Genomic DNA, 14,086 nt, shown 5'->3' on the forward strand with positions numbered 1-14,086 from the left:
CATGTGGTTGCTGGGATTTGAACTCAGGACCTTTGGAAGAGCAGTCAGTGCTATTACCCGCTGAGCCATCTCACCAGCCCCCAAGATTGTAGTTCTGAATGTGAACTATGTGTGAACTATGGAGGCCCTGGCTTAAGAGGTTTCAGAGGGGAGCAATATGAGCAAGTACTCGAGACCATTCCATTTTTGTGATATTTTGGCAAAGAATATGGCAGTTTTTGTTTTGTTCCCCTAACCCCCGTATCCTAAGAATATGCCTTAGGCTAAATTGAAAAGTAATGAACTATTTTTTTCCCCTTTGGTAGAGATTTCAAGACAGCCTAATATTGACTTTATCATGTAGTTATTCATAATTGTTCTTATGTGGGTCTACAATGAAAAAGTACAAATGGGGCAAAAAGACACACACAATGTACAATAGAAGTAAAAAGAAGAACACTGGGAAATGTAGTGTTGGAGCCAAGGCTTGTGCTGAGAGAGATAAGCTGTGCATTGGAATCTAGGGAGTGGTGCCCCGGCATCAGGACCCGCCCCACTGAGCTCCACTGTGCTCCTACAAAGCAACAGCGACCTGGAGCTGGACCCTGCTCAAGCCCAGGTTGTCCCAGTACTCATTCAGCGCCTCACACTGTACAAGGCCAGTGCCAGGGATCCGTGCCTTCTTCTAACTGCCACAGTATCTCACACATGTGATACAATTACATACATGCAGACAGATCACCCATACAAACAAGACTTGTCTAAGATGACATGAGAAAAAAAGAAAAAGACAAGAAGACACCATGGAGAATGCCTGTTCCCTCCCGATGCTCCCATGCATACGCAGAGACACAGACTCAACTATCTAACCAGAAAACAGCCACGACAGAGACATTGGAGCTCTAGCCATGTTGTTTCTAGATCCCAGTCTGTTGATAGTTTTTGGCAATCTGAACAGACAAAATGCAAAAAATAAACCTTGAATACATTGTGGGCAACTATAGTTAATAAGTTGGTGGAGCCTAGTTTCCAGCCGAAATGTTCTGATATCTGAAAAGAATTTCATTATAGCTAAGTGAGACTAGCTGGTCATAAAGACTAGTTATGATCCCATTAAACATATCCCTAGAAAGAGAACATTCAAATAGCTACAGCAGAACAAAGAGAACTCTAGGGTGGAGGAAGTGGCATAGAGAGTTATGTCCAAAAAAAAAAAAAAAGAAAAGAAAAGATGAGAGTTATGTCAAAAGGATCAGTTTCTGTTCCACATGATGGAACTTCTAGAAATGAAAATGGTGGTAGTTACTTAATGTTGGCAGTTTACTTCACAGCAGTTTGGGTTCACATGGTTAGGGATAGGCAAAGCTTTGTTTTTTAAAAGTGATTTCTTTTAGTTGTATATTATCAGTATCCATATTTAAGACATTATACTTACTCAAAAATTACTGTAAATGGACACAATTTACATATAAAGACTTGAAGTGAAATGAAATGTCAAAAGAGAAAACCTGTAAATATTGATGAGACTGGGAATACATAACTAATATATTTGTAAATAATACTATTTGTCAATTAAAATGAATACTTGGCTTTATCAAATATCAGAATATTTTTTCATTTTACTCTACATGAGATGTAAAAAATGGGATACAATGTTTTCAATGAATGGCATTATGTGTCTCTGTTGTCTAGGCAATAGTCATCATTAAGAACGCAATACAAGGGTCTGGGACCTGGCTCAGCAGTCGAGAGCACTGGCTGTTCTTCTAGAAGACTTGAGTTGTGTTTCTGGCACCAACATGACAGTTTATAACCATCTGTAATTCTGGTTCCAGGGGACCTAATGCTCTCTCCTAGCCTTTGTGGACACTGCACTCATGTAGGAACACAGACATACATGCAGGCAAAGCACTCATGCATAAGAAATAATAAATCTTAAGAATGCAGTAAGAGGGCGTGAGAGAAGAGATGGCTCAGCAGTTGAGAGCATTCGTTTCACCTGTAGAACACCCAAGCCATGTTTGAAGCACTGTGTCCAGTAGCTCTCAACCAGCCACCTATGACTCCAGGTAAAGGGGGACACAATATCTCTGGTTTCCACAACCACCTGCAATCTTGTGTAAATACTCACATACAATACACATACACTTCATTAAAAATGAATTTTAAAATCTTTAAGGAAAAATTTAAAACAAAACAAAACTCCTGGGAGTGGTTGTACATTCCTCAGTCCTAGCACTTTGAAGAAGGCAGAGCCAGGCAGGTTAAGTAACATTTAAAAATAAAGATTTATAAATTAAGTTGATAATATGAGTTGGTTTACTTATTTCTATTTTGCCTTATTTTTTGAGACAGGGTTTCACTGTGTAGGCCTGCCTAGCCTAGACCTCACTATGGAGATTGGTTATGTAGGAAGGGGTGTCTCTGAGACCTTCACAGACAGCAGTGTCTAGTAAAGGGAGGCGAGGAGGTGAAGTGGTAGTTTGTCAATTTGCTCTATACTTTCTGGCGGGTACGCATGCTGCTATTGCCCAATGTTCTGGATTCCTGAAAGAAAGACACACACACAGCCTTATATCTTAAATAACCTTAAACAGCTCAATGACCGGGCCACCCCCTAACTCCACGTGGCTAACACACACACTTCCCTCGATATTCCTGAGTTAATACTTACTAAATCTATATTTCATCTTTGCTGCCCTGGACCCTACTAGGCAGCCCTCCCGTGGCTGCTTTCCCCCTGCACCTACTCATCGTAGGCTGTCTCACCCTCCTGCACCTTTCCAGCGTGGTCCGTCTCCTACACTTTGGTCTTGGTGGAATCTCCTCTTCCTCCTTCCCTACCTGGGAATCCTAAAAGTCCCGCCTCTGTCTCCCTTCCCAGTCATTAGCCACCAGTAACTTTATTGACCAGTCAAAAACCAATTGGGAGCCAGGCGTGGTGGCGCACGCCTTTAATCCCAGCACTCAGAGGCAGCAGCAGGTGGATTTCTGAGTTTGAGGCCAGCCTGGTCTACAAAGTGAGCTCCAGGACAGCCAGAGCTATACAGAGAAACCCTGTCTCGAAAAAAACCAAAACCAACCAACCAAATAAAAAACCAACTGGGGACAGGCTTCCTTTGGTCCCATGTGTGGGACACTGCAAAAAGGTTTTTGGGGTAATTAGCATGGGTACACAAGTCGCTACAAGGACACAGTTCCTGTTCAGCAGGACTCAGTAGGTTAAGTTGGTTCAACCTTCAAGGGTCTGACTTCAAGCGGGTTATTTTAGGTATATATAAATACCTAAATTTACAATTTGGTAAAAACTATGCTGGTGATAATTAAGCCCACATGTGCAACAAAACCTACATAAATCTCCTTGAGGAACAAAGTAAGCTAAATGCACTGAAACTCTTTGTATAGTTACATAAAGATAGGTTCTATAGATTCACTGGGGGCGGGGGATCCAGTGTTGGGAAGTCTCTGGACACACAGGTAGTGCCAACAGTCCCGGGCTAGGAGGCATATCCGATTGATTCAGCCTGCCCTCATACTCATAGAGATCCACCTGCAGCTGCTGCTTCCTGAGGGCTGGGACTGAAGGCCTGCACTACCACAGCCTGGCCAGAAGAGGCTTCCTTCTTTTAGGGTTTTGTTTGTTTTGGTTTTTTAAACTTGCTTTAGTTGGGCGGGCCTTCTCTAGTGGAGGTCATTACTGCCTCGAATCCAGCCATTTATGACTGCCCAGTCCTCAACCCTTCTCACCCTTTCTTCTGGATTTGTACTTTGTATCGAACTTTCCATTTGTTGGCTTTCCTGTGTAGCTCTCTCGATATCTTCTGATCATTTCAAGTAATTGTTGGCTTTTGTTTTCCTGAAGAGGGCAAGAATGGCCAGAAGCACTTTCTAGATTCAAGTACTGAAAGAGAACCTGTACTAAACTGAGTGTTCATTTATGTAGCCCTCAGAGAGAAGAAGAGAATGAGGAATGGTGACCCTGGAGAGCTCCTGGGTCACCTGTATTTGAGCAACTGTAGCTAGTAAGTGGGTGGAGCCGTTTCCAGCCTAGCTGTCCTGGTCCCTGCACAAATTGTTCAGTTATCTCATTGGTGCTTTATAATCTCTCTGGTGTTTAATAATATTCTTAGTGGTGGAAAGAATACTATCTTAATGTTGGGCCCTGCCCCGAATGGCGGTGCACACTTTTAATCTCAGCACTCTGGAGAAAAAGCAGGCAGGTGGAACTCCATGAATTCAAGGCCATCCTGGTCTACACAGCAAGTTCTTGGCAGGACAGGGTTAAACAGAGAACCTGTCTCAATAAAAACAAGGAAAAAGAACACGAAGGTAGGAAGGTGGGGAGGATCCGGGAAGTAAAGACTATGACCAAAATGTACTGTATGAAAAAAAATTAATTGAAAAAAACAACTTATTGTGATAACACAAAAATGCCACCAGCAGTGGTTTGCACTGCCTAGTCCAGAGTTTGTTTCTTTAAATTAGGTATTTTCTCTTAAAAGATATAATTTGTCTTTGAAACTAATTTGGTAGGGACTGGAACCAAGCCTCAAAATTTTACATGCCCAAGTATTCACAGCTTGTAGGTGATGCTGGGAAACCCACTGCACAAGTTCTAAACTCTTTATTTCTATGTAATACAAGGTAAGGCTTAATATTCACACTTTTTTTTTTTTAAGTGGGTAACTAGCTTAGAGGCCAACTGCGAACTAGTAGCAGGAGAGATGTTGTTTTCCTTAAGAACAGCAATAACACTACACCCCAGAGGTAGAGGAAAGTGCATTTCTTACAGAAATTAACAGAATGCGGGGACTAGAGGGTGGTGTCAAACGGTCTGGCAGCTGTCAGTGGCTCCCGAGCAGGTCTGGCTCCGCAGGTGAGTTCCAGCCTCAGGGCAGCGGGCCGGGTCTGTGGCTGCAGTTGTTAGTGCTCTGGCCCAGGGCGTCCTCTCCCTCGCCCCAGGCGCCCGCCTGCCCTCCACTGAGCTCAGCCCACGGCGCCCGACGCCCTAGCGGAGCGGGCGGGGGCGGCCTGCAGGCCCCTCCCCGGCGCCCAGCGGCAGCCGCGCAAGCAGCGGAGGAGGCGGGAGCGCCCAGGCCGCTGCGCTCATGGCGTCGCCGGGGTGAGTGAGGCGCTCCGGGTGTGCGGGGGGCGCCTGTTGGGCGAGGGGCGGGCCGAGCTGTGCGTGATCACGACCCGGCGCCCCCTTGGCCTCGGCCGGACCCCGGCTGACTCTGTCCCGCCAGGTGCCTGTCCACGACCCGCGGCCTCCCCCGCCGACCTTGGGCTGTCGTAGCCGGGCCAGGGTCTCCCCGCAGGGCCGCGGGCAGGACCAGCCAGGACAGCGGCCGGTCAGGGCTGGGGAAACGGATCCTGGAGCGGGGCAGCAGGGAAACTGCGGGAGGGGACTCGGGGTCCTAGGGCTCGGCTGAGGCCGCAGAGCGGCTTAGCAGGCCTGACGTGTGTTTCTGGCGTTTGGACTTGCTTGCGTTGGAAGTTGATGCTTGGGTTCACTATCGTTAGGGGACATCTCCAGGGTGTCCCACAACGTCAGGGCAAGGGGGCCTCAGCTGGACTGGACCCTTGTCCAGAGTGAAAAAGCGGATTCTGGATCTAAGTCTCTGCCTGTGTTGGGGTGGGGGTGGGGGTGCTTCTGTGGGATGGCTACACTTGTTCTGGTATTACCTCTTTCCTAGTGTTGGTTCTCTCTCTCCCAAATAATGTTCTTAGGAAATTATAGTGACACATAGTTTGTATTTTTTCCCTCATTTTCTCAACAGTTCATTACTACCGTTTGATTTGATTTTACTGGTTATGAGATCTGAAATGACATAATTGGACTAATGCTTTTATGTCACAGAAAGGAAAATGGGTCTCAAGGTCATAGCTATAGGTGGTAAACATCTTTTTTGACTGTACGCCATCATTCAGAGGGTCTCAGACCCAGTAGTACTGGTAGCAGTCCACACCCTGTATCATTGCAGTTAGAAGACTTACAGGTGCAGGAGGACTTCTGGGGGAAGCATGTAGAAGTTAGCTCTCCCACAAAGGCAGACTTCGCTGTGCTGGGGAGAGATTTGGCTCAGTACAGTGGTCTGAATGAAGGTGAATGAAGCAATCTGAACTTGATCCAGGCCTGCAGGCGCCAGCCAGATCATGGGCAATTTCCACCTGCCTAATGCCTTTCTAGGCTCGAGGGCAAGCAGGCACTTCTGGGATTCAGGCCTTTTTCAATGCCAGCTGTGTATCCAGTACTTTGAGCTCATAAGGAGAATAAACTGTGACCCATCCTGGGCAGGCCAGTCTATGGACCCAGAGGGTCAAGGTCCCTCTACATTCTTGCCCTGCCTCGTAGGAAAGTGTAAGGCAGTGTTTGAGTCGGTGGCAGCTGCCATTAGGCTTATAAGACATCTTAGTACATTTTGTGTCTAAACACACTGCTTTGTAGACAGGGGTTAGAGGAGGATCTCCTAGGATTAATAATTCTGTGTGCCTGGACCCACAGAATTATGGTATTGTCTGATAACAGAATAGCGTAATGCCTGAACCATGGTCTGTATATAGTAGGTGGTATTAATATTTGCGGTTCTAGTTGTGAGTGATCCAATTAGTTTGGGATGTATAGTAATCTGTAATTTCCTAAGGGATGTCTATTAACAAACTTTTAGTATACTCCATTTAAGGAGAAAACTATGCTTACTTTGATATGCATACACTACTACATTAGGTGTTTTAGAGAGCAAATGTAGATCAATACATGGCAGAAATGGAAGGAGCTGTTCTGGGGAGGGGTGTCTCTAAATTTGATGGTTTTTTTTGTTTGTTTGTTTGTGTGTTTTTTTTTGCTAAGTAGCAGTGTCAGTGACCTATGATAGAACTAGAGAGGAAAGAAAAAAAACTCTTAACCTGTTTTGAGTACCTTACAGATGTGCTAGGCATGGTGTCAAAGAAAGAAAAGATGTGTTTGAGAGATGACCCCTAACCCACTGTGTCTTGAACTAAATAAACAGAAGAGAAGGCAGGGACCATGGCCTCTTTGCCTACCATTAAAGGGCATCTCCAGCCAGCCTCACCACAGCTGTCTCTGGGGGAATCCTGGTAAGCATCGTAGAGGGAGAGGACTCAACACAGTCCATCTGTCCACCCGGCCCCTTTTGAGCAGCTCCTACCCTGTTACAGGTGGCCTAACCAGAAGCACTTTAGCTCAGTCCTCAGCACCACATAAACTAGGCTGTAACCCTAGCACTCTGGAGTAGAGGCCAGGTGATCAGATGCCAACACCATCCTCTTAGAAGACGTCAGCTCGGAATACATGAGAACCTGTCTTAAAATAAAAATGAACTCTGGAATGATTTTTGTTTTGTTTTGTTTTGTTTTGTTTGAGACAGGGTTTCTGTGTATAGCCCTGGCTGTCCTGGAACTCATTTTGTAGACCAGGCTGGCCTCGAACTCAGAAATCCGCCTGCCTCTGCCTCCCGAGTGCTGGGATTAAAGGCGTGTGCCACCACGCCCAGCGAACTCTGGAATGTTACTGTTGGTTCTAACAGTGCTTATGTTTGCCCACTACCCGGAGGAAAGGCAGGGAGAAGCCTGCCAGCCTTGCTCTCACTCCCCACCTCATCTCCACCTACAGAGACCTTCCTGTCCAGCCTTCTCTTTGATAGTTGGGGTTTCCTCAATAGAAATAGTCCATCTCTGCTCATCTCAATACAGATTCTGCATTGTCATGGCTATTTCTGTGGACTTAACTGTTCATTCACAATTCACATGTAAGTTTCTAGGAGTCTCTCTATTCCTTGAAATATTGTATGCAGTGTTAGGGTGGTGTCTGTGGTTCTGGAAACAAAGTCTAGCTATTGTTGGGCTCAAGACAAGGTATGACTATGTCACCCGGGCAGGCCTTGATCTCTGGAATGCTGGGATCGCTGACCTTTCTCCCTGTGCTCTACTTATCCAATTTTCAAAAGCATTATCATTCTCAGCAGGATCACAGGCCATCCTAGACTCCCTGGTTGTGTATGTGTTGGGGTAGGGTGGAAGTCAAAGGAAAACCTTACAGAGTAAATTCTTCTGCCTTTACGGAAGCTCTGGAATAGAACTCAGGGAGCCAGGTTTGCACACAAACACCTTTCAGATTTTCTGTAAGACCATCTCTCTTAAATACTAAAGTACCAGTGCTGCTTTTCCTGTTACCTTGAGAGGGTTTCTTCCAAGACACCTGGCAAGTGTCTGAAACTGGCTGACATCAAAGGATTTGAGACAGGGTCTCCGGGTCTCATGTAGACCGGGCAAGCCTCAAACTGCAGCTGAGGGTGACCTTGCTGTCCTGATTCTCTCGCCTCTATCTCCCAAGTACTTGGGTTACAGACAAGCACTACCATAGCCAGCTAATACAGCAAATCTTTAAACTTCTTTCTTTTTAGATTTATTTATGTATATGAATGATTTGCGTGCATGTTTTTGTGTGCAACACATGTGAGTCTGGTGCCTAAGGAAGTCAGAAGAGGGCTTCAGATCCCCTCAACTGGTGTTATGAATGTCCGTGAGAACTGGGTGCTGGGACTTGAACCCAGTCTTCTGCAAGAGGAGTAGGTGCTCTTAACTGCTGAGCCATCTCTCCAGCCCCTAGCAATTTTTGTATACATTTTTCTTATATACACACCCCTATGATAAAGTTTAATTTATAAATTAACAACTAGCAGTAAAAATGAAACATTCATACAATATACTGTAGTAACAATAGTTTGGGCCGTTTGTAAATAAAGTAAGAGTCACTTGACTACAAGCTGTGTTACTATGACAATTGACCCGGTACTCAGGAAGATTTTTAAGTGACTAACAGGTTGCTGACATACATCACAGATATGCTAGCAAAAGGGATGAGTCATGTCCTGGGTGTGACTGGACCAGAGGGAGGCAGGAGACCTTCATGCTGTTGAGAACAGTATGAACTTTGAAACTTAGGGTTTATTTATTTTTTTATTTCTCAGTTTAGATTTTTAGTCTGCAGTTGGTCACAAGGAACAAAAACTTGAAAACTGGAAAGTGAAACCCTGGTGTGTTTGTGTGTGCGTGTGTGTATATGTGTGTATTTTATGTAGTCTGTTATACTTACTTACAGATGAAATGAGATATCTCCCTGTCTCCCAGTGCTTCAGCTGAGTCTGGGGAGCACCCTGTAGACTTCTCTTTGTGTTTAGTCCTCTTGTTTTTGGAGGGGTATCTGGTGATTGAACCCACACAAGCTAAGTTAGCCTTCTATATCTGAAGTAGGTCTTATTGAGGACTTTTTTTTTACTTTTCTTTTTTCTTTTTGAGAAGGGTCTCACTACATGGTTCAGGCTAGCCTTGAACTTGTGATCCTCCTGTATCAGCTCTGGAACAACTAGGAATATAGGCCTATGCTACCCAAGCCTGCCGCTTAGTCTGTCTGTACATAGAGTGGTCATATTGTTTAATTTGGCCAACAATGTCTTCTGTTTTTCTTTCAAGATGGGGTTTCTCTATGTAGTTCTATAGATCAGGCTGGCCTTGAACTCAGATTCTCCAATGCTGTCTGCTGGGATTAAAGGCATGAGCCACCACAGCTGGTTTGAAATTCTATGACAAAAGAAATGGATACTTAAATTTTGACAGTTATGTCAAATTCTGTGGCATGGTTACAGTATTCAGTGTAACAGGCAGAGACAGACAGATTTCTGAGTTCAAGGCCTGCCTGGTCTACAAAGTGAGTTCCAGGACAGCCAGGGCTATACAGAGAAACCCTGTCTTGAAAAAAAACAAAAAAAAACAAAAAAAACAAAACAAAAAAAAAACCCCAAAACCCCCAAAAAAAGGTCATTTTGTCTGAGGTAATGCTGTCCATTTTTATCCCTAGACAGTTGGAGAGCAGAGGCAAAGAACTGGACTTCTGTAGAGCCGAGGCTACCTACTCTGGAAGCAGAAGCAAGTGGATCTCTGAGAGTTTGAGGCCAGCTTGGTCTGCATAGAGAGCTCTAGGCCAACCAGGGCTACACATTGAGACCGTATCTCCCTTTAACCCCCCCCCTCCAAAAAAAAAAAAAAAAGTAAAGAGTTGGCTTTTTTTTTTTTAGATTTCTGAGTTCGAGGCCAGTCTTGTCTACAGAGTGAGTTCCAGAACAGCCAGGGCTACACAGAGAAACCCTGTCTCGAAAAACAAAAAAACAAAACAAAACAAAACAAAACAAAAAAAAAAAAAAAAAAGATTGGTTCCACCAAGTATTCTGAAAATGGCATAGTTTTGCCCATTGCTGCCCCAACAAGAAGTAGGCAGCTTCTGTCCTTGGCCCCTAGTGTTTCCTCAGTAATGTTTAGCCCAGTTATTTGACCTGATAACATTTGATTCAATTGGTAACTCTGAATTCTGAACACCCACATTTCACAAGTAATACTTGGCTTGCATGAAAGTGAACCCACATTCCTCAATTCTTGGTTTGGGCTGTGACCATCACCCACACTGAGGAAGGACTCAGATGTGAGAGGAGCTGAGTTAGAGAGGAGGAGGAGCCATGGCTGAGTGGGGCTGGGAGAGAAACCCCGTAAAGGCAGGAGCATGAGGATGGGGTAGGGAACCCCAGCGCTAGATAAGAGCCCAGGCTGGTGCCAGGGAGGAGGGACCCTGAGTGGGGCCTTCTCATCCCTCCTTTCCTTTCTTCCTTTCCTTTTCAGTCTTTTCTCTCTGGCAGTTTTTAAAAAAGATTTATGTATTTAGCTTGTTTTATGTGTATGAATGTTTGCCTGCTTGTGCACCGTGGGGAGGTCAGGAAAGAGTGATAGGGTCCCTAGAACTGGAGGGACTGGACGCAAGCTCTACACTATGATCCTTCTCTTCAGCTCCGTCTCTCCATGCCTTTCTCATTCTGTCGTCTTCTTCTCTCCTCTCCAGCCGCCTTCCCTCTCTCAGCCTTACTGTCCGGCTCTTTCTCTCGGGTCAGGCGGTTGATCTTCATAACCTCACCTGGAGACCTTGTGTCCACTTTTGCTCATAGGACATCCCCACTACCCAGAATTCCCCACTACCCAGAATTCCCAGAGCTGCTGAAAGCTGCTGCATTAACATTTTCTGGACATAAAAAGGAACCCGAGGTAGGAAGATCCTCAACCCAGTATCTATAGGAAGGGCTTGCCTCTCCTACTAGAGTCTGGCTTGAACTGAGTGGGCCACACATTTGGGGTTGGGAAAAGATGAGAGAGAATGACATGCCACACTTGGAAAAAACAAAAGATGTATCATGCTTTGGAGAAATCTGACAGGAACACACCTACCTTTGTTGCACAGACGCTTCCATGACTTCTGCATGGGCATAGGTGGTTGTGCCTTCAGCACTTGGGCTTTGCAGTGGCCTGCGAATCCGAGGTCCCCACAGGGGTGTACTCGGCGATCTCGTGGGGGTACTGTAGGCTGGAGTGTTCTGGCTCTGAGGGGTAGTTCTTCATCATCAGACCTACTCTTGGTCTCTCTGTGCCTAGGAACAAACCAGGAGCTCTGAGTCAGGGACTTTCCAGGCCAGAGAGTATTCTTAAATTTAGATCCGGCCCACTGCCAACAAATGTGTTGTCAGGCCCCATCCTGAGTCTTTGGACAGTTAACTAATCCTCATCGCAAGCTTATGCAGAGCATGCTGTCACTTCCCCTTCCCACAGAGAAGGAGATCAGCCCCAACCGAGCTGTAAAGTCAAACCTGATCCAAAATGATTTGCTGTGTGTGTGTTGCATGTGCTCTGTGGAGCCCACGGTTGTTGAGTGCCTTTCTTCAGTTACTGTTTACCTTTAGTGTTTGAGACCAGGGATCTGTCTGTGTCAGTCCTAACTTCCCTCTAAGACTGGAGTTTCATGCACCTGACAGACCACTCAAGTTTATTGGGTTAATTATAGGAACATGGGTAATCCAAAAGCAGCTATGTCATCCAGAAACCAGCATGGGTGGTGACCCGCTGTGTCACCTGGAAACCAGCATTCGTAGTACCCTGACCCGGGCGGCTGAATCTCTGGAGCTCCCGCACATTCCCATGCAGCGTTGCCTGACATCATCCTAGCTGTTATTTACTGCTTTTATCCTTATTTATTTTGTATTTTTGTTTGGTATGTATGTATGTATGTATGTATGTATGTATGCATGCATGTGTGTGGGGGCAGTACGGGGCATGTCACAGGGAGATGGTGTGGAGATCATGTGGAGATCAGAGGACAACTTGTGGAAGTCGCCTCTCCTTCCAGTGTGTGAGCCCCAGGGATGCACCCAGGTCTCCATGCTTGACAGCAAGCACCTTCACCTGCGGAGCCGCCTCGGTTGCCCCTTACTCTCACTTGTGGTGTTTGTTTGTATGGCGTGTATGCCCATGTATGTGGAGACCAGAGGTCTATGGTGGGTGTCTGTTTAATCATTTAATTACTTTTTTATTTTGATTTTTTATCATGTATCTATGTATGGTAGAGTGGGTTTGTGCATGAGTGGAGTGCAGTGCCCAAGAGGCTAGCAAATCAGGGCGCTCTGGTTCTGAAGTTAGAGGTGGTTGTGAGCCACCCCATGCAGCTGGGACCCATGGCATACATGCTTTTAACCTCTGAGCCATTTCTCAGCCCCTTAGTCACTTTTCACAGTATTTCATTAAATTAGGATCTCTCACTGAACCTGGAACCCTTTGATCCAGTGAGGCTGGTTAGGCAGTGATGAGGAGTAACAGATGGGTGTGCATTACTGTCCCCATTTTTCACGCCAGTGCTTGTGTGGCGGGGACTTTACTGACTGAGCCATCTTGGGGCTGCAGTTTATTGCTTTTGTAGCTTGGTGAGGGGCCTGTGGCTCTTCTAACTGGCTGGGTTTTCTGAGCCTTGGGAGTTCCCCTTCCCTGAATCCAGGAGGAAAAGCCTCAGTTTGGAGGAAATAAGGCACAGCGGATGCTTTCAGCCCAGCCTAGCATAGATGCAATCATAATCCGACTAATGTTCTCCCAGTATGGTACGTTGAAGCCGGAGCCCCTGTGAATGCGACTTTGGAAACTGGATCCTCATAAGTCTGATTAGTTAAAATGAGGTCTTATACAGGATTAGGGAGGGCTCTGGGGTAGTGTGACCAGGGATTTTATATGGAGAAGAATCAGGCACTTAGAAAGCTGCGAGGAATGAGGTGACACAGCTGTTGAGCCACACATACACTATGCTAGTTCCTTGTAACTGGTGTCACAAGTTACTGCTGTTGTCTGATAGATTTTTCCTGGGGAGATGCAACACACCCATCTATTCACCCCAGATCCTAAGGCCTATGACAGCAAGCACTGATACCACGCAAGTCCTGTTTGATGAGCCAAAGAGTTTTATTGGGTAAGGAGTTACAGGAGCAGAAATAACTCAGAGACAGCTGCCTCACCAAAGCCCACCCCAGCATGAGTGCCCGCTCACAAAGCTGGGAAGCTGAGCACACTGCACAGCTGCTGCAGGACACTCAACAGATAGTCTGAACTTCATCCATCCCTCCTGGAAGCTGGCCGTTCCCTGCTTCTTCCAGGCTCCTGGCTGGCTGCTCTCAGACTGTTCCGTGCAGCTTCAATCCTCCAGAGTCTTTCCTGTTCACTTCTGGGAGGGAGGAGCCAAGTGACTCCAGTCAGTTTCAGGGGCTTCCTGAAGCTATTTTAAGTTGTTTACTCTCTGTCATGAGGGAGTTTTTTTGAAAGATGGGGTGTTCCACCTCGCCCCAGAATGTCCTCGTTTTTCCTTTACAACCTGTGTCTGAAGAAGTTTCTTTCCGAGTTAGGAGGTTTGAATCTGGCAGGAAGACTGCTGTACAACAACTCTGGAGACTGCTGACAAAATGTCTGTTCTCTCTCTGCTGGAGGCCTTAAAGTCCCAGAGTTGAGGACTGCTGACATCTGGCTCTTCTTGAATCACACCTGTGTCACTGCAGTCTTCACCTGTTGCTGTCCTTCGTGTGGGTCCAGTTTCCCTCTTTCATAAGGAGAGTGCTCCCTGGAGTAAGGGTCCACTACCACATCATGACTTATTCATCTTTTGTTTATTCCAAGTTAAAAATCTTACTCTTTAGCTCAAGTGTACTTGAGCTCACTAGGTAGTTCATGTTGGCTTAAGTCA

The 14,086-nt window shown here is 45.9% G+C and overlaps 1 protein-coding gene across 4 annotated transcripts in view; it reads left to right on the forward strand.

The window, feature by feature from the left end:
* Positions 1-14,086, forward strand: part of LOC110330221 (up-regulator of cell proliferation) — a 43,974-nt gene that overhangs the window by 13,851 nt on the left and 16,037 nt on the right. For 2 of the 4 annotated variants that reach the window (XM_021210208.1, XM_029544980.1), the window contains exon 1: positions 5,028-5,101. The exons of 1 other annotated variant lie outside the window; for it this stretch is intronic. In XM_021210208.1, the coding sequence (XP_021065867.1) occupies positions 5,088-5,101 (14 nt within the window). In that variant the 5' untranslated portion in view covers positions 5,028-5,087. Of the gene's footprint in view, positions 1-5,027; positions 5,102-14,086 lie in introns of those variants that run through there. One more of the 4 variants, XM_029544981.1, reaches the window with a different exon arrangement.

Source organism: Mus pahari, chromosome 13 (assembly GCF_900095145.1).
Source record: "Mus pahari chromosome 13, PAHARI_EIJ_v1.1, whole genome shotgun sequence".
In the NCBI taxonomy this organism is placed as follows: Eukaryota; Metazoa; Chordata; class Mammalia; order Rodentia; family Muridae; genus Mus; species Mus pahari.